At 36.3% G+C, this 19,020-nt stretch overlaps 2 protein-coding genes across 3 annotated transcripts; one reads left to right on the top strand and one right to left on the bottom strand.

The window, feature by feature from the left end:
* Positions 1-797: 797 nt before the first annotated feature.
* Positions 798-9,666, bottom strand: LOC129269011 (uncharacterized). Of its 2 annotated transcripts, XM_064105190.1 has the most exons (4): positions 8,410-9,264; positions 7,417-7,479; positions 3,798-3,975; positions 798-2,412 (listed from the first exon to the last, which is right to left on the bottom strand). In XM_064105190.1, the coding sequence occupies exons 1-4, from the start codon at positions 8,851-8,853 to the stop codon at positions 2,201-2,203; spliced, it is 897 nt and encodes a 298-aa protein (XP_063961260.1). In that variant the 5' UTR covers positions 8,854-9,264; the 3' UTR covers positions 798-2,200. The 2 variants fall into 2 exon arrangements, with proteins under 2 accessions (XP_063961260.1, XP_054762437.2); XM_054906462.2 differs by lacking the exon at positions 7,417-7,479 and having other exon boundaries at positions 8,410-9,666.
* Positions 9,667-11,229: 1,563 nt separating this feature from the next.
* LOC129269012 (protein BUD31 homolog) lies at positions 11,230-18,567 on the top strand. The gene is made up of 4 exons (XM_054906463.2): positions 11,230-11,410; positions 12,505-12,627; positions 13,277-13,443; positions 15,787-18,567. Exons 1-4 carry the CDS (start codon positions 11,317-11,319, stop codon positions 15,835-15,837), a joined length of 435 nt encoding a protein of 144 aa, XP_054762438.1. The 5' UTR covers positions 11,230-11,316; the 3' UTR covers positions 15,838-18,567.
* The last annotated feature ends 453 nt before the right edge of the window (positions 18,568-19,020 follow it).

Genomic DNA, 19,020 nt, shown 5'->3' with positions numbered 1-19,020 from the left:
CCGTGCGCTTGGGGCAGGATTTCTGTCAATTCCCTCGCCCAGCCTCATGAATGTAAAGTGACAAAAAAGAGGGGACGGATCTTGTAAAAAGAAGCGGGGTACAACATAACTTGAGAAGATAAATTTCTATGGGCCTGATATGCGTTGCGCCCAGATGGCGAACTGCCAATTCGTCTATTGCCAACTCGTCCACTCATCACATGGTCTACCTTCATTTAGTATAATGCAGCTAGGGGCCGTGTACAAAAACGTACAAATGACCATAGGATTGTGATTTTTTGCATGGTCAGCCCCCCCCCCCCCCCACACTTTGAAAACCGTTCCGCAGCCCCTGTAATGCCATTCTGTCCATCAACATTTCGTCTAACAACCATGTGGTCCAATAACCATTTGGTCCAATCATCACTTCCTCTAATCACCACAATGGCCATTTCGTCTCATATTACCAGTTGGTCTAGTATACCCATTTTCTTTTCATCGCTTTACATTCATTTCGCCCAATTAACACTTCGTCCAATTAGACCAAATGGTAGGCCTATATGGACTGAATGGCTATTGGACAAACTGGTTATTTAGACGAAATGGTGAGTGGACGAAATGGCAATTAGACCCTGCGAATAGTGGACGAACTGATGGTAGACCAAGTGACGGTCATTTTTCCCGTCAATATTTCGTGAATAAGGGTATATGACATTTTATTACGTCGATGTCTAAAGAGAGATATACAGACAGATTAAACATAAAATCAATTTACATCCACACATAGGACCAAGGATGGCAAAATAACACAGTGTCTATTCATTTTATATGCAGAATTATATTCATTCCTTTATTTACAAACGAAATAGTATTAAAACTCATATATCAGATTAGGAATTATATTATCGTAGCATTGGAAATACAAAGCTATAACAGTGATAAAAATATATTGCATATGATAATTTTAATCTAAACATACAAACAGGTTGTTATTTCCATTTTAACACTCACAAAATACCTCTCAATTGCTCAGTTCTAAAACTTATTGAAAAATTGAGCCATTTAAAGTTATATAACACCAAAGAACTAAAGTAATTTGAAAATAGTTTCATGTATACGAAATAATAAATAACATGATTTCCTTCATTTTAAGATTTGAAATGTCAAAATCATTATCATATCTCTTTATTAAAAAAAGAATACTATTACACCCAAAGTGTAAAATAAAATTATGAATTCAACGTGCAGAAATCGAATTTTAAAGTTAACAATTTTGATTGATTAAGGGATATTACATCATTATGGATGTACTGTTATAAAATTACAGTCAAGAAAATTAATACAAAATCACATTTCAAAACTTGCGACAGACTTTTTTTTCTCAGCACATTTCACAAATCATGGACAGCAAGAAGCACTAATATGTGTTACAAAAACAAACATTCATTAAAAAAAAACCGACCCACAACACAATGAAAAATGCTCTTTCTATAACTTGGCCTCCTTTGAATAGGTGATTTCTACTCATTAAACAAAAATAACTTAAAATCTTTCTATGTAAATAGTATTTGTATCGAAATATTATTTCTTGTTATTATTTTACTGTTTTCATGAATGTTAATGTAAATGTTTATTCTGAATATTACTTATCAAGACGAAATCAAAATAAAAATAGAACTCAAAAATATAAAAATAAATATTATTTTAATTGTAGCATAATAGTGCAGCTGCCTATATATGTTCCTGTCTTGAATATTAACTTACCTTCACTTATTGCTATGAAATATAAGTCTACCAAATCTATATCAACAATTAAATACCTAATGATACCCCCTATTCAGTAATTATTAATTGTCAAGAGACTAACCCACAGTCTACCGTTCACTCTACCATGCAAGTATCGAAAACGGTCTAGCACTTTATATTCCTTTCTAAAAACTTATTTGTTTGGGGGATTTTTATGGTCAGAAATCCAGTTTTCTTTCACCAATTTCAGGAAGGTTTTTCATAAAAAGTTTTGTCAGTGATTTAACTGACCTATTTTCTCTTAGCCAATCAGATGCAAGGATTTCAGTAGCTTATAACAAATAGTCAGTAAAAAAATCACTATATTTGTTTCATGGAATCCTGCTTCCCTGATCTTGAGATTTCCTGTTGTACAAATCCGAGGCATGCAAGATTTTTCTTTTAAATAATAATGATCAGTCACTCTGGGTCCATTTCAGTCAGGCAAACCCCATCTCCGATTTCCATCTTCAAAACTCGACGTCGGTTTCGCGCCCGTCTCCATCTCCTTGTAGCGGTTGTTGCGATGCTGTTTGACCTTGAAGGCCCTCACCCAGGCCGCATCAGGCTTCTTGGGTTGTTGGAGTCCGGTCACGTCAGGGGACGGAGAGGTGTGGTAAGTATTCCGAGAAGTTTTGGCAGTATTACCTGTGGGAGGATGGGAAAGAGGAGGAGGGTAAGGAGGAGAGCCAGGTGGAAAAGAAGGAGTACAGAGGAGGGGGAGTGGACGAGAAACAGAAGAAGAAGAAGAAGAGGAAGAAGAAGAAGAAGAAGAAGACAAAGAACAGAAGAAGAAGAAGAAAAAGAAGAAGGAGAAGGAGAGGGATTGGAGGAGGAGGAAGAGGTGGATGAGGAGGAGGAGAGGGATGTGGAGGAGGAGGAGGGGAAAGAGGAAAAGGAGGGGGGTCGTGGGGAAGAAGAGTAAGAAGAAGGCAGAGAAGGAGAAGGGGGAAATGTGAAGACGGAGATGAAAAAACACGAAGGATGAAAAGAAGGAAATAAAATGATGAAAAGGATTGAGGGGCAATAGAAGGAGAAAAGGAAAAGGGAAAATGAAGAAGGGAAAGAGGAGAGGAAGATGAAGATGAAAATGAAAACAGAATTTTAAAACATGCCATCCAAGAGAGAGGGAGAGAGAAAGCAAGAGTGTTGATAGACACAATTACGTCACAGGAACGTCGTGGCCATCCCTTTGTAATTTCAAACCACACTTCAAATGACCCTCAATCAATTTTATGATACAATGAAAAATCCTTCATTATAAAGGACATTCCTTTGTTGATGCATGCCAACGATCGATGTAAGGTTATATAGTTTGATGAAACCAAAGACAAAAGGGAACTGATTCCTGGAAATGATTATGATATATAATATATACCTTCTTATTAAATACCAATTTAAATTAAATAACACAAATTACATTGACTTACTCTTTCATTGTTTAAAACATAATTATATACTATTGAAAATAGAAAAGGTTTTCCAATTAAAAATTACATCAAATAGCCTACTTTCCAAGATAAAACTGAACATCCAGATACAATTTTCAATAAAAAAATAAATATCTGCTATATAATTCCTTTCACAAAACTGACCCAAGTCCAGATAGTTCATTTCAAGTAAATCGAGGGGTAAAGGTTTTTGTAACTCCATTGATGATTTTTGGTAAGTTTTCATTCATTTTGGGCACTTTGGGGGATAAAAATAAATAAAGTCCAGGGTATCGTAACACAAAGGTTAGCGATTCATCGTAGGCTTGCTTTTTACGATTGGTTGTACATTGTAGTCAAAACAATTTTGGTACAGCTCTTTAGTACACTTTGGCCAAAGTAACATGGGTGGGAAAAGGTTTGAATAAATACTTTCGGTATAGACAAAAATTATGTTTTGGAGCTTTCGTAGTTACAGTAGGAGCAAATTGAAGATCTTATTCTCAAAACTGATACGGATAATTTTTTGTTTGTATACGCGAGATATCTATTAAGCTATATAATAAAACAAGGAGTGAATAATTGATTGACAACTTATCTTACCTTGTAATGAAGAGTTGTTAACAGCGTTGTTTGATTGTTCATTGTTTCGTTTTTGTAACCAGTTTGTATTGGAATTTGAGTTTGGTATGCTATCAGGCCCCAGATCGGATTGATTGGGCGAGAGTTCTATGTTGTATTGCTGCAATGACGTTGTTGATGGTGACGACAGGTCGGTTTCCTACAAAAAAAAAAGAGGAAGAGAAAATATTATTAAATAATCAAAACGTCGTGGGAGAATTTTGTTGAATATGGGTTTGTGTCAAAGTACCAAAGACTGAAATTGTGCCCTTCTCCTGCATACGTGTCAGGCGCTCGACGCATTAAAACGGAGAATGATATTGATAACCACCATATTATGTTCTGCAGTGCTAACTAGGAGAACAGTTCATAATAGCCGAAGTAGTAATATCCTGGATAAATTTCAGTTAGAATTATAATAATTATTATTTTAGTTGATTAAGTCACGTGCATCCTTTTGTCATTTTTGTCATAAGATGATGTATGCCCAGAAAATGACAATAATGAGTTTAACTCTTTCCTTCCCGGATTTTCGGGAGGCAGCGGCCGTGAAGGAGGTCACTGGGGACGATTTTTTTTACTGGGGGTGCTGCATGATGTAAATTTGAAAAGCAAAAAAAAAAAAAAGGTTTTCACTACAGAATGGAATGGAGAGATTGGTCCCGAGAAATTTGAAAAGAAAAAAAAAAGGAGAAAAAAGAAAAGAAAAAGGAGAGGAAAAAAAATATTTTCACTACAAAATTGAGAAATTGGTCCCGATCGAGAAATTTGAAAAGAAAAAGAAAAAAGGTTTCACTACACAATAAAGGTCATTTTTATCACATTTATTCCCACTTTTACACATCTACCAGAATACCTGGGGGTGCTTCCCATTGTGGAGAATAATACACGCGGCACCTCCACAGGAACTTTTGGGGTGCTTCGACCCCAGAACCCCCGCTTCCCAGGGCCATGTCGTGAACTAGGCTTTAGCTTTATATATATATATATTTTTTTTTTAATACTAATTTAAGGTTACGTCCACTCATTTTCGCATCTTTCATTACCTTTTATTTTGTAAACAAACTGTTTACGAACGATTTTTACCATCATACTTTAATAAACCATCGGCCTTGTTATTTTAGGCACTTATTAAAGAACAAAAAGACGTAAAATTACGCATTGTGCCCCAGGCATGAGCTGTGAGCAACTTCTCTTTATGTTACTCGAAATCAATAATTTAATTCATTTTTAAGGGAAATTCAATTAACATTCATAATAGCTTGCTCAGTAGATACACCGGCAAACAATAACGGAACAATAATGGAAGAAAGTGACAGGTTGTATAAGAAAGTATGACATTTTGAATATTGAAATTCCAATTTGGTTGATATTATGAGAATTAAGTCGCTTTGAAAAGCGAAATCAAACTTGCAAGACAAAATGCATTTTTTCTTTTAAATTCTTTTTAATTTACTTTTTAAAGGCTATTTTATTAACAAAGTAATTGAGAATCACTTTAAATGTTCATGATCTCGGGGATCGGGGTTTTTGTAATTATGATTGCCTGAAATATGGACTTCATCGTTAAAATAAAAGAATGTATGCCTAATGATAATGACGGCGATGATTTTAATGATGTTCACTTTGATGATGACAGTAATAATGATGATGATGTTTATGTTTATGTTGATAAATGACGAGATGATGATGATGATGATGGTGGTGATGATAATAATGATGATGATGGTGATGATGATGACAATGATGATGATGATGATGATGGTGATGATGATAATGATGATGATGATGGATAAGCCTTATGATGGTGATGATGATAATGACGATAATAATGATGGTGATAATGATGATGGTGGTGGTGATGACGACGACGACGATGGTGATGATGATGATGGCGATGATGATAATGATAATGACGATGATGATGGTGATAATGATGATGGTGGTGATGATGACGGTGGTGGTGATGACGACGGTGGTGATGATGATGACGAATACTCACACATTGTGCACATCATTGGGGGAAATATCTATCATTTTATCTCCTTTTCATAAACGATCCATAACTTTTTCCAAATCAACCCTCGTGGCTGCAGTGTGTGTGTAAATTCACACTTTTGCATTTCTTATCACGTGTCTATTACTTCACTGCCCTCTAACATTACATATTGTTGCCTGGTAATCAATGATAACGACATCATGAAGATAATTGTCACGAGAGCTTGTGTTCGTCTGAATAGAGCGCGGAAATAGAGTATGGAGATATGCGTGTTCTTTTAATCAGGGTTTATCGATCAAATTTATATAATATAACAATAAACCCCGCAGACGTCGTGTCAGTTTAAATTTTAAAAACAAGGGTTGATATCGAACCCTCCGAGAGGAAAGTGACAACCCACGATAGCTGATTGATAAAATGACATCCCCTCCCTCCATCACCCCCAATCCGATTAGGGGGGTGGCGGGAGGACCCCTTCCACTCCCGATATATCCCCATGGGGCCTCCCATTCATCCTCCCTATTGGATCAGGATCATTTTTGCTTGGATACCATCAGCTTTAAAAACATTGTTCAGGGGCCACGGAACTGGGGGGGGGGCGGGATTGCCCTCAACAAAAGCCTATGTCCGTTGGTACTGTTTTGTTGTTCTTTTTTGCATGGGCTTCCCCAGACTTTGGCTCACCCCCCCCCCCCCCCAGGCCCTGTGAAGAGTCTTTATATAGGGATACTGCGTGCGTTATACACCATTATATTGGTATGCTAAAAAGTTGCAATTTAACCAAAATCACCATAATTTTGTAGTGAAAACCTTTATCTTTGCCTACCAAATTTTCTTTCAAACAACACCCCTATCAAAAAATCGTTTCCAGCCCCCCCCCCCCCCTCCCCACTTTCAACGCGTTCCGCGGCCCCTAATATTTACATTATAGACATATTGTTCTTTATTGCAGCAATATGAATTCCAGTCTTGGACAAGGTTCATCAACAACAGCAACAAAGTGGGAAAATGTCGCAAACTTGATCGGAATCAAAAGCAAATAACTGAAATAAATAAATGATTTTTTTTTTCATTTAAGAAATCATACCGAGGCCAAATTATTTCATCAAAAATTTCAATGTTCACATTCAGTAACACACTTACAATGGAAGCACCTATTGCCCAATACATTAAAAGAGCAAAGAGTCACTATGAACTTTGAAATACATCAACAATTTTGCTGTGTTTATAATCACTGTCTTTGAAAAAAAAACGCACATCAATTACAAAAGAAAAAAAGATTGAAGGTAAAGGAATTAGGGGAGATATCATAAAAGAGAAGATCGTAAACTGAAAATGTTGACCTAAAACTTGTCACCAGTGTACCCATGTCCATCCATCACTGCATTAATACACAATCACTGTAAGTACAACAAACAGATTGAATAAACTTAATACCATAAAGAGTGATTTGCCTCTCAAACTTGGCTCCAGGCCTGTCGGTGCAATTTAAGCCATAAAAAGTAGGCCTAAGCTATCAAAATAAATATCTTTCAAATTAAGTAAATCAGCAATGTTCTTTGCCACTCCATGCAACAGTACCCCGGTAAATCTCAGTCTCACCTCCAACGACGATTGTTCTGGCCTCGAAACAATCCCAATTCGAAATCCAACTAAAGAAAATTTCTTTTGAAAGAAAGTCACAAATAACAACACTATTTTACCCAAAATTAATTTCCTCGTCAAAATTCAAAGATAAAAGGTTACACATATTCCAGTGTCTCTCACAATCACGTTCTTTCTTTCAGATGATATAATTTATTTTTTTTTATACTAAATTGTGATTATAGGATAAAGAGTTCCAAAACAAACAAAATAATGGTCAATTTTTTAATTTTCTTTATTATGGAAATGTGCGGACTTGTGTCATCCCATATAGACAATCGTGTCTTATGTTCTACTTACTCGCATTAGAATTAAGTTCGTGTTTATTTCAAGAAATAACCAAACCTATAGTAAAACACCCAACAAAATAAACCAATTTGGGGTTGGGCTCGTAGACTATAAATTTTTATTCCTCGGATTATAAAGGGAGCAAGCCAAAGATTAGATTAAAAATCGAAATCTGATGGAATAAGAAATAAATCTTATTAAATTCAAACAAAATTGCTTGGTTCCTAATATCAAGAACTTAGTTTAATTCATAATCTATATATTATATTCGGAGTGGTCGAGATGGGTATTAACTTTATTCTAATGAGCATACATGTAGTATACACTACTTCTAACTATATAGTAAACAAAAATAAACAAATTGTTTTTTCTTTTTATTATTTTTTTCATACAACCTACTTTACTATATTAACTTTCACTTGATCTTTGAGAATTATTCAAACAAAGGTTTAAAAAAATCAAACAATTATGTTCAACTTTGAAATCAAACATGGCGGTATATTTTTAAACAATACCTGATCAGTTACAGAACACAGGATTGTATACAGCGTTTTTACCGCATTACTGCTATACATGTATATTAAGATATCAAGTTAAATTGATGCCCATTGTTGGGAAGATAAAATTCTTGATATGTTATTCAAAGAAATGTGACTAACTAACCTGTGGTCCAAATTTTGGTCCCCACGCTGTCGACACCGGCTCGGACACTGCGAATTTTCCCGTTCCCGTTCCCGACTTCATCCGGAGTGGAGGATAAAAGCCATCGATTCCCCGGACATTCATCCTCTCCCGAGGGTGCAGGGGGATCCCTCCAAAGTCCACCACACTGGTCTTTGCCGGTTGCCGACTCGGACCTGTCCTTGTTCTCCCGACAAATTCATTTGTGGCAACACTTGGGTTGACATTGGGTGCAGTTCTGACCATTCTCGGGGAGGGTATCCTCTTGTTGGTCCGGGAAAGTGGTTTGGTGAAGTCTTCTAATCCCTGTCCCTGTGCGGGAATGGATCGATTGAGCGCTGTCTGGACACTCTGTCGCGCCACTGCTGCTCGAGGACTGTTCATACTTGGTAGAGCTACGCTGATTTGCCTCGGAGCTCCTTCCATATTTCCATCCGATGTGCTTTATTATTCCCAATTATACGCGATGAGAGAAAATCTCGAAACTCAGTGTCAAACCCAAAATAAATTCAAGTTAAACCTTTGCGAGTTGCCTGTTTACCGCGAAATCATTCTCTTTGCGATTTCGGGCAGTGAGTTCTTGCAACTTTCCATGGACGGCTGATTTGATCTCGTTGCCTGGCACACTGACTCTCTCGTCGAATCCTTATCGCACTCATTAATCTTTCAGGCCCCGGCGTTTTTTTCTCCCTCCCAACAATACTTTTATTGACAAGTAATTGTCTCCCCCTCTCTTGTACCAGTACTGTAACTATCGCTCGATTTCTTAACAATTTGTTTCCCCCATGAAGGTTGCAACAAAAGAATGAACTCCTGCGATCTCTTGACGCTCTCTTTGATATCATCAAACAGACAAACACAAAGGAATTTCGGTGGTTCGCTGAACACTAGAAAACAGAACGTCAATAATATATCTCGCTCGAGAAGGCTGGAAGGGGTCGATGCATATATAAGATTAATACATGTAATGTTACTGGTATTGATCCAAACCGAAGGTCAAAGTATGAGCAATTCGCCATTTAAATGTTGCAGGTTGCTATACTTTCGTTTCTTTCGAGTTAGTTTCAATATATTCCAGTTCAATGATTTTCGTAACGCCATATTATATATACTTTCAAGAGCCTCGGTTAAAGTATTATTACTGTTAGTGTGAGCTTGAAGCAAGAGTTTATGTAAACCAAAAGGTTTGCGAATTAAACGCCTGCAAGTGATTTCGAGGGCACGAAAAAAAAATGCATGGTAGGAGAAATGGGGGGACAAGCAGACAGAAATCTAATAAAGAGAGGAAATAGTAAACGATGTACACAGCAAGTAATAAAAGTTTGTTTTCAGTTAGTAAACAATGACCATATTACCTTCAAACAATTTCGACTCCCCCGCGCCCTGTGCATATTGAGCCTTGATAGCCTATATTTCTAAGGAAAATGGCGTTGAAAATACTGCGAATCACTGCATTTCATTGAAGTGTATCATGAATGAAAAGAATGGAGGCGGTAATTATTTATTTTTTGTAATCTTGAACTTATATACATTTCAGCTCGAATCACATTTTAGCTCTAGGTTAACTATATTCATCTTCTGATTAAATAAAGAAATAAAACGATGTGTGATAATACTCCCAATCATACATGTTGCAGCAATACTGTCATACCGAGGCAAACGAAGAATGTTAGTAAGCGTTGCCAGGGTAACGAACTCTCGGGAGCTCCTTCCAGCGCATGTCGTCTGATTGTACATTGAGCCAAGGTCGGATAGGGTTAAGAAGGCGGAGCAGAAAGAAAATTAGAGGAGGGGGTCTAGAGTTTAAATGTTGACAGCTCAGTCGTGATGAAAATTTGCTGTTTTTTGGTAATCTAATCTACGCACTTAAAATGGGTAAAATAGAGTAAAAAAAAAAAAATCGTTGAAATTTCATCAAAATCTGATAACAAATAACGAAGTTACTGAGTTTAATACTTGCCAATATTTTGTGAAAGCCCCATGCAGCTATATTTTCACGCACAGGTGCACTGATGATGTCATGTTCCTATTTTCCTTTTTCTCATATTAAACATTGCATGAAGTCATAATCATGACTGTGTATTACATGTCGCTCTTGTAAATGAAGTTGCAGCAATATGCGTTATCCCAATTGTCACTTGTCAATCAAAATTTGAATTAAAAAATGAATGCGATATGACATCATCAGCTTGTTCTCTACATATTCATGAGAACATGATTAGATTTATCTCCCCCCCCCCCCACAGGAACAATGCAATGCGTTGAATAGGCCCAATTTATTGTCAATTTTTCCCGAAATTATCAGGTTCTGTGTGTGTGATTTTATTGTTTTACGAAATTAGTTTATCTGTCCAAATTACATAAGGCCTATAACTTTTAGTTCTCCGCAATTTGCAATTTTCATGATATTAGCTCAGGTAATTTTCTCACTTTGTTCTCCAAATTATATTTCCATCGAGTCTCACCCCCCTGTCTTTTTAAAATAAGTCCCAAAATAAGTAAACGGAGTTTCCTTTTCACATATATTTTACTTTTCTTTCTATCTTTTTCTTGTGTGTCCATTTCCTCTTTTTTATCATCCTTCTTCTTCTCACTCTTCTTCTTCTTCTTGTCAAAGTTACAGTAGTTTTTATTCTCTATTTAAAAAAAAAGAGGAAACCGATAATGTGTCTATCATTTTCATCCATTTGATTGTAGGACAAAAGAGCACTTATGAAACGGGACCACGTATTCTGCAGTGCCCCCCCCCCCCCTCGATCCGATCCCCTTCCTGAAAATTTCTTCTATCTGCCAATAGATGGCGTCAACCTCTTTATTATTGTTATTAGCGTGCTCCGTTGCATCAACCTGCTCTTGAAAAACTAAGCTGATATTTCACCAAATTTCATCATGCCAAAGGTTCGGAGAAGTCGGAAAAGGACTCCAGAAGGATGGGAACTAATTGAACCTACCCTTGATGAATTAGATCAGAAAATGCGAGAAGGTAATATCATTAAAGTACGAATTGAATTTACGAGAAGTGAGAAGTAGAATGGTCGAGGAGACATCGTTGTCCCACATATTAAATATTGCGTAATGCTTATTACTAGTCTACTTTGTCTTTGAACTTTGAGTTTGATCTTGTGTTTCGTAAAAAGTGGGCTGACAAAAATATAGTACAAAATAAATAAATAAATTTTAACAAAAACAAATGTAAATCAAGCGAAAGTATACTTAGCCAGGTGGCTCTTTCAAGTTTAAAGTCCCGCAGCATTCATACCAATTCACTAACGATGCATGCGGAGCCAGGGATTGCGGCATTGCGCCCCATTGAATTTCATTCATTACTCATGTGCGTATACCGAGGTCTAACGACACACACAAGGTTAGACCTACATGTATATCATATAACCTTGTTCATTGAATGAGTGACGACACCTTTTACTCCCCGATTTTCCATGTTCCCTATCATGAATCCAGCCCTAAAATGTGTAAATGGCTGAAAATGTATTTTGTGAATCAAGTTTATTTCAAAAAGAATTATTTTCGAATAATTAAATTTAAAAAAAGACTTAGAAGATTGGAATTCACTCACCACTGCCGGCAATTGTTTACTCCGTCAGCTGTAAATGAACTGATTTTAGCGGACCATCACATTTGCGATCACTTACGGTGTCAAAAACATTGAAATTTCATTTTAAAAGGAAAAACTTTTCAAATTACTCTAAAAATGTTGATTTTTTTTCAAATGAAGAGTAAGAGAGGATTATTTTTTTAAATACATTATTTGAATCTATTTGTATAGATAACGCAACTGACTCTTTATACTGCTGACTCTTTATTTGAAAAAGAAAATCAGCATTTTTAGTATTAATAAGAAAAAAATGATTTGAAACCTGTACCTATTTCTTCACACTTTAAAAATTCCCTGCCAATTAAAAAACATTGCAATTCCAAGTATCGACGTGTCTACTGGCCACTCATTCTTGCGATCATGGTGTTTTCGAATCCATACCTAACTGATCTAGAATTAATTTTCGGAGTGTAGTTTATTGATGATTATTTTAAGAATATGTTTCTATGTCTTTTACTGTACAGCTGAGACTGAACCACACGAAGGCAAGCGTAAGGTCGAAGCACTCTGGCCGATATTCAAGATTCATCATCAGAAATCAAGATACATATATGATCTATTCTACAGAAGAAAAGCTATTAGTAGAGGTAAGATACAAAGAACAAGTGGTCAATGAAATAAAGATTAAATATTTAAACAATTTCAGGTCTTTGAATTCATATATTTAAATATATTTACAAATTCAAAGAGTACATATATGATCATTTTACATTTAGCATGGTTACAATTTTTTATAAGACATGGCCACTTTTCCATAGGTTGTATCCCTGTATTATAGCCTAAATGGGAAAAAATGGCACAAAATATATCGAAGGCCAATGAGAGAGGCATTCAAGGTTTTGATAGCCTTGAATTAATTTAACCCCTGGCGGGTGTTTCATATAGGTGTTTGTAAGTTACGAATGATTTGCGCATGAATGGTGACCCCTTTTTGTGCTACATAGTAGATCCCTATGTATGTAGCTGGGTTAGCACCTTAAAAGAACATGTTCCAGTTATGCATAAAGTCGTACGTAACTGTATGAACAGCTTTATGAGTGTCTTTAAGAACGACAGGTGATCCTTTCTCGTGGTTGATGATATTCATTGAATGTTCATTGGTGATTATTTGATGTGTAAGAAAGGTTCACCAGTCATACTTAAAGTTGAACAGCTCCATGAAACACCCACGTGATATTCAAAGAGTTGTTTTGGCATGGATTTTACAAATTGTTTTTTATCTTTTCATCTTTTAAGACTTGTATGAATTCTGCATCAAGGAGGGCTATGCCGATAAGAATCTGATTGCTAAATGGAAGAAGCAGGGGTACGAGAACCTTTGCTGTCTGCGCTGTATCCAGGCCAGGGATACTAACTTTGGAACCAACTGCATATGCAGAGTACCCAAGAACAAGCTGGAGGAGGTAATTATGTTTTGGTGTTTCTGTTTTTATGAAGCCCTAGGGCTCGTAACACAAACCTTAGCAATGATCGTAGAACATTTTTCTACGATTGATTCCATTGACTACAATGTACAATCAATCGTGAAAATCAAGCGTACGATCAATCGCTAACCTTTGTGTTACGGGACCCAGAACACACTTTTTGATCCATTGTGATCCAATTTTCAAAGAAATTGTAGTAGCATTTGATATAAACTTTCCAACATATGAAATATTAATAATCAAACTTCTGAATAGTGGTATGAATATTGAAATCTGAATTCCAGTAATTTTTCAAGTCCCCTGTAGTAATAGAAGCAAATTCAGTTCTAAATCATAATGACATCATCATCCACTCCAACTTGAAGCCAGTTTAAATTTTACTCTGACCACAAAGCTTGCTGCAAAGCTAAATTAAGATTAAGTAGTTATGCCAAACTTCTAGTAAAATAATCTTACTCCTTTGAGCTTTCATATTTAGTGCAAAATTCAATAGATTTTTAAAATCATCTCATATTGGATCATGTCGTATACTTGCTGGGCTTTAGAATGATAATGTTGTTGTTTCATCATGGCTTTATTCCAGTTCAAAGACACTGATATGATAGATATATACACTCCTTGATATACATAAAGAGACCAGGTCCACCGTTTCCATTCCAAACAAATGGCAGGTCAATGCATGGATTACAAAACAAGTAACACGTACCAATATAGAAAATTATTTAGAGTAACATAAATGCAAGAAAATATTCAGTTAAAGCTGTCGTTGATATCACTTTGAAAAAAAAAGCACTTCATCAAGTTTCCTAAATTAGAGTTGGATATGTAAATGGAATGAATTAATCATTGCATATAATTTGAAATGTACAGATAATATTATGAGAGGTGTTACATATCCCATTTCCACTACGGTAAATGATGTGGATTTAAAGAGTGCACAAGCCATCAAAATAACTTTGTTATTATTAAACCTAAACTTACATGATGGACAAGTTACAACCGTTTGTTAGTGCATACAATCTTGCATCACTCACCAGAATTCTTAGCTACTTTCTGATGGGGTCGAGTCCCCTTCTGCTTGCTGCTCCATTCACCAACAATTAAAGGGACAAAGCCCGATCGGCACAGGAGCTCTAGCAAATGAAGACACCAGCCCCCAACAGGAAGCCAATCAAACCAATGAGTGATGATAAAGGAGGATCTATATTGATCTGTTGTTCTTTCTATATTCTCTTACTTAAAAAAAAAAAAAAAAAAAAAGTGCAGGGTGCTGTTTCATTAAGCTGTTCGTAAGTTAAGAATGACTTTAAGAATGGCTGGTGTTCCTTTCTCGTGGTAAATGGTATACACCAAAACGTTCATTGGCTAGGGTTTTGCACGTAAGAAAGGATCACCAGTCGTTCTTAAAATCGCTTTTAACTTGCAAACACCTTTATTAAACACCCACCCAGTGTGAAGTGATTAACAAGGGTATTTTGATAATGCAGTAGACTGCATAAAATTGAAATTGACCTTCCAAAAGTCAAATTATCGCCTAACATAAACACTAAGCATTATATCAGACCAGGGGTCCGTTGCAGAAAGAGTTGCGTTTAAACGCAAGCCAAAAAATCAATCGCAAGTCCCAAATGCGCGCTGTTGATTGGTTGAAAATCAAGTTGCGCATAATTTTTAGAGTTGCGTTTGATTGCAACTCTTTCTGCAACGAGCCCCTGAATAGTTTGTCTACTATCTACTAACATTTTGGTCAAAATTTCCAGTCAGGATATTCACATTTTGTCTGTCAACTGTTCTATTGTTAAAATGTTCATGAATCAAGTTGTCATTTTACAAAGTGCAAAATAATTAGTATTGTCAAAATGGAATTAGACTAAGTGGATATTACTGTGAAGACCAAGTGCAGAGTAGACCAAGTTAGGTTTGGCCCTTGTGGTTTATTAATGTGACTTTCTAAAAAGTAGACATAGGGGGCATTGCAAAAAAATATTTGCAATCAAGCAAATTCCGGAAGCAAATTTACTAGTGATAGATCAATTTCAACTAAAGCAAACCAATTTACATTTGTTGAGGCAAGAAGCAGACCATCAATCAATTGCAAATTTGCAATGAAATGCATGACTTTCAATTGATGTTGAGACCTAAAATTGACTTGTGATCAATTGCAAGTTTCTTGCAACAACCCATAAGTGGTTATAAACCCTTTGTATAATGATGATGATGATGAAGAACATTTGTGATGCGCCGGTGTCCATCATAAAAGACGCTCATGGCACATACCATTAATTACTTTTCTTTCTCTCTCTCTCTATCTCGTAACCACAGGGCAGGATAGTAGAATGTGTACACTGTGGATGCAGAGGATGTTCAGGTTGATACTACGACAGAGGTGCAATCAAACAGAGTGGTATGGACTATGGGAGAGGAGTTAAAACGGATTCAAAACAGCATCGCAACTACAAGAGATAGAGGAGCGTGACCTGACGCCAGTAATACACAGAGATTAGCAATCAGCGTGGGACATTTTTTTAAAGATCGATTGCATTGACTACATTATCTACAATTAATCGTAAAAATCAAGCATACAATTAATTGCCAACCTTTGTGTTACAGGCAACTGGTTTTACTGTGGATATCATCTTTTCTCTCTCCAGTTTAATTCTTCTTCTTCCGGAAACAGTACAGGCCACCGTCTGGTGTACTGTCATACTGGTATTTGCGTTGACTTAGTTCCTGCTTTTGGAAGTTCAGTTAAGTCTGCCATCGTTGACCATCTAATTGGGATTGTCATTTTTCTTCAAGCAATCTGCTTATGATGACAATCCTCCTGCAAATTGTGAATATCATATAATGATTTGGTAGTTAATCATTTTTGTCTGGAATTATATCTTTTAGTACACTTTATTTATGATTCATGCCAAAAATGCTAACATATTATGTTTATTATGTTATCGAAAATGTATTATACGAATGTTCCATGGATGCAGAAGAAAACAATAAATCAAATCTATAATTCTAAGAACGGGTCAAGTGGAAGCAATTTTTCATACCAGGGGGTGTTTCACAGAGATTTAACCCAATGATCCCCCCAGTTAAATAAAGGTTAACTCTTTGTGAATTGCACTCAGAAAATTCAGACTATTTACATGATATTGGATGGTTCAGAATGGAATACCAGAAATATTTCAAGAGTTTACGATTCGTGGAATATTTCCGGTATTCCATGAAGTAAAGCCATCCAATATAATTCATATCATCTATCCGCCCCCCCCCCCTAAACAAGAGGGATGAATTTGCTTGAACTAGTCATGTCACTTAACCTTGGCATCATCACTTAATAAGATCAATTTTGTCATTGACATGCGACTTACATGTATTTCATTATGACGTCATCGAGTGTGATCATGCTCTATGCTGCGCATCGCATTGCTTTCATTGTTAGATGCAATGCATATTTCACGCATGTGCACTAGACTGTTGAATGCAGTGTCATATTCAACCGCAAATTTTGTACAGGAGCCTTTGGGATATTTGTCAGATTTTGGTCCTTTTAGGGATTCACTCTGATATTGAACGGGCCATTGATGCAGAACAAAATACGCATTTTTAATGTATCACTAAAGCACTCTATAAAGATGATAATCATTCATTAATAACATCTTTAAGTCATTTCCCCTCAAATTGAAGAGGTTTTCTGAGATTCCAAGAGGCATGACATTGGTAGATTTCCAATACTATTAGTTACACCCTGCTTGTTCACGTCATACAGGAAATATCTACGTTCTGGTTCCATATTCCATGACGCCAGAGGCTGAATGGAATATGGAACCAGAACGTAGTATTTCCCTTTTGTTGTAAGAACAAGCAGGGTGTAATGATTTTATCTCTTTAAGTGTATCCTTATATTATTGCAGAATAAGGGAAATCAATAGAATAGATCTTTAAAAAAAGAAGCAAAACCCTGCATTTTGAGTGTTCTTTGAAAGGAAGTCATTCATGACATTGCAATGATCACAGTAAAAATAATGCGCACTTTGCCATTGAAATTGATGTGCAAATAGTAGTGCGCAGCACGATGCTTAAATACGCACGTAATACAGCCTCATATTACGTGGCTGAAATCAGCACTGGGCATGCGCGTAACAATGAAAACATTAAAACAACAACAGCTAAACATCAAAAGGTAATACTTGCTCAAATTTCCTGTTTGATCTTTGTAACCAAGTAAAATAGGTAAATACGGGTTTGTCTTACAAACAAATCGACCAATCAGATTACAGAATTCATAAGAAATATGGTCCACTAAGAGATAAATGTTTGTATCAATAATTTGCTACATTTTGATGAAGATTCAGTAGTTCCTATGATGGGAATATCTGAAATCAGTCTATTAGGATGTCTTGAATGTGATTTTAGTTCTATTAACATTATTAAAGATGTTTGGCCATTTCTATCATTTCCCAATTACAAAGACATGTAAATTTTGGGTATTTGATAATAATACCTTTTTGTTCATTGGTGACTGTATGCATAACGCAGTAGCTTGATGGTGTACAGGGAAAGACAAGAGTTCAAAATCAATCTTTCTGGAGAGTCGTGTTCATACTACATTAGCACTTTTTATTCACATTTGCATGTCTCTTATCATGGGCGGAAATCTGTCCCCAAAGTTAGGGGGACCAGGGCCTGGAAAATTTGACAAGCCCCCCCCCAAAAAAAAAAAGGTTTTCACCCAAAGTGGAAGGTCATTTAGTCCAAAATACATGTATTATATTTCGATTGTGAAGTGATGTATTTTTCTCCATCATAAAAGACCAAAAATAGTAGGGGGGATATTTGATATTGTGTCCCCCTACTATTTTTGTTAGGGGGGACACGTCACGTCCCCCCTGGGATTTCAGCTCATGTCTCTTATTAAACATTGAGATCACCCAAGAGCATTTAATTTTTTTGTTTGTGAGGTAGATGGGCATAGAGGATTCCCCTAGTAATACTCCAACCTCCTCTTCTCTTTTTATGTTTGAATCTTGAATGAACTTCTGTCATGGTCACATGGCATTGTATATGTAAATAATTTTGTGAATAAAGCAGTATGAATTTTTACAACCTCCTGTCCTTATCATGATTTTAGGCCTTGTCTCACCTTCATCTTGTAAATAGCTAGTTTTCGCTTTTACTACGGAGAAACTCTACAACGCATCTATTCCTTTAAAAATGCAATTAAAATTACAATGGAGAGCTGAGAGGCTATTGTCAAAAGTTGGTGGACTGGGACAACAGATTATCTGAAGATTTGCACCGGACGAACAATTGCAAATAATGTCGTTGTCCAGAGTCCGATGCTGTCCTGGTCCAACTTTCGACAAAGGCGTCTCAGCTCTCCGTAGTGAATTGATTTGAATTTTCAAAGGAATTGGCGGGTTGTAGAGTGTCTCCGTAGTAATTGCGAAAAGTCCAGAATATTCACAGCAGTGATAGTATGTTGCAGTATTATGCAGCTGCAATTCCGTAAAGTATATACAGTTTACATCCAACCACCATGAGGGTCATTTCATAATT

The sequence above is a fragment of the Lytechinus pictus genome, chromosome 10, assembly GCF_037042905.1.
Source record: "Lytechinus pictus isolate F3 Inbred chromosome 10, Lp3.0, whole genome shotgun sequence".
Lineage (NCBI taxonomy): Eukaryota > Metazoa > Echinodermata > Echinoidea > Temnopleuroida > Toxopneustidae > Lytechinus > Lytechinus pictus.
This window is presented reverse-complemented; position numbering and strand designations above follow the sequence as displayed.

Excerpts from the sequence above, each read along its gene's own strand:
- LOC129269012 (XM_054906463.2), top strand. The coding sequence starts at position 11,317 with ATGCCAAAGGTTCGGAGAAGTCGGAAAAGGACTCCAGAAGGATGGGAA. Across the intron at positions 12,628-13,276 it reads AAGAAAAGCTATTAGTAGAG|ACTTGTATGAATTCTGCATC; the intron begins GTAAGATACAAA and ends TCATCTTTTAAG. Across the intron at positions 13,444-15,786 it reads CCAAGAACAAGCTGGAGGAG|GGCAGGATAGTAGAATGTGT; the intron begins GTAATTATGTTT and ends TCGTAACCACAG.
- LOC129269011 (XM_064105190.1), bottom strand. The coding sequence starts at position 8,853 with ATGGAAGGAGCTCCGAGGCAAATCAGCGTAGCTCTACCAAGTATGAAC. Across the intron at positions 7,480-8,409 it reads GACCAAAATTTGGACCACAG|AAATTTTCTTTAGTTGGATT; the intron begins GTTAGTTAGTCA and ends TTCTTTCAAAAG. Across the intron at positions 3,976-7,416 it reads CAGAACAATCGTCGTTGGAG|GAAACCGACCTGTCGTCACC; the intron begins GTGAGACTGAGA and ends TTTTTTTTGTAG.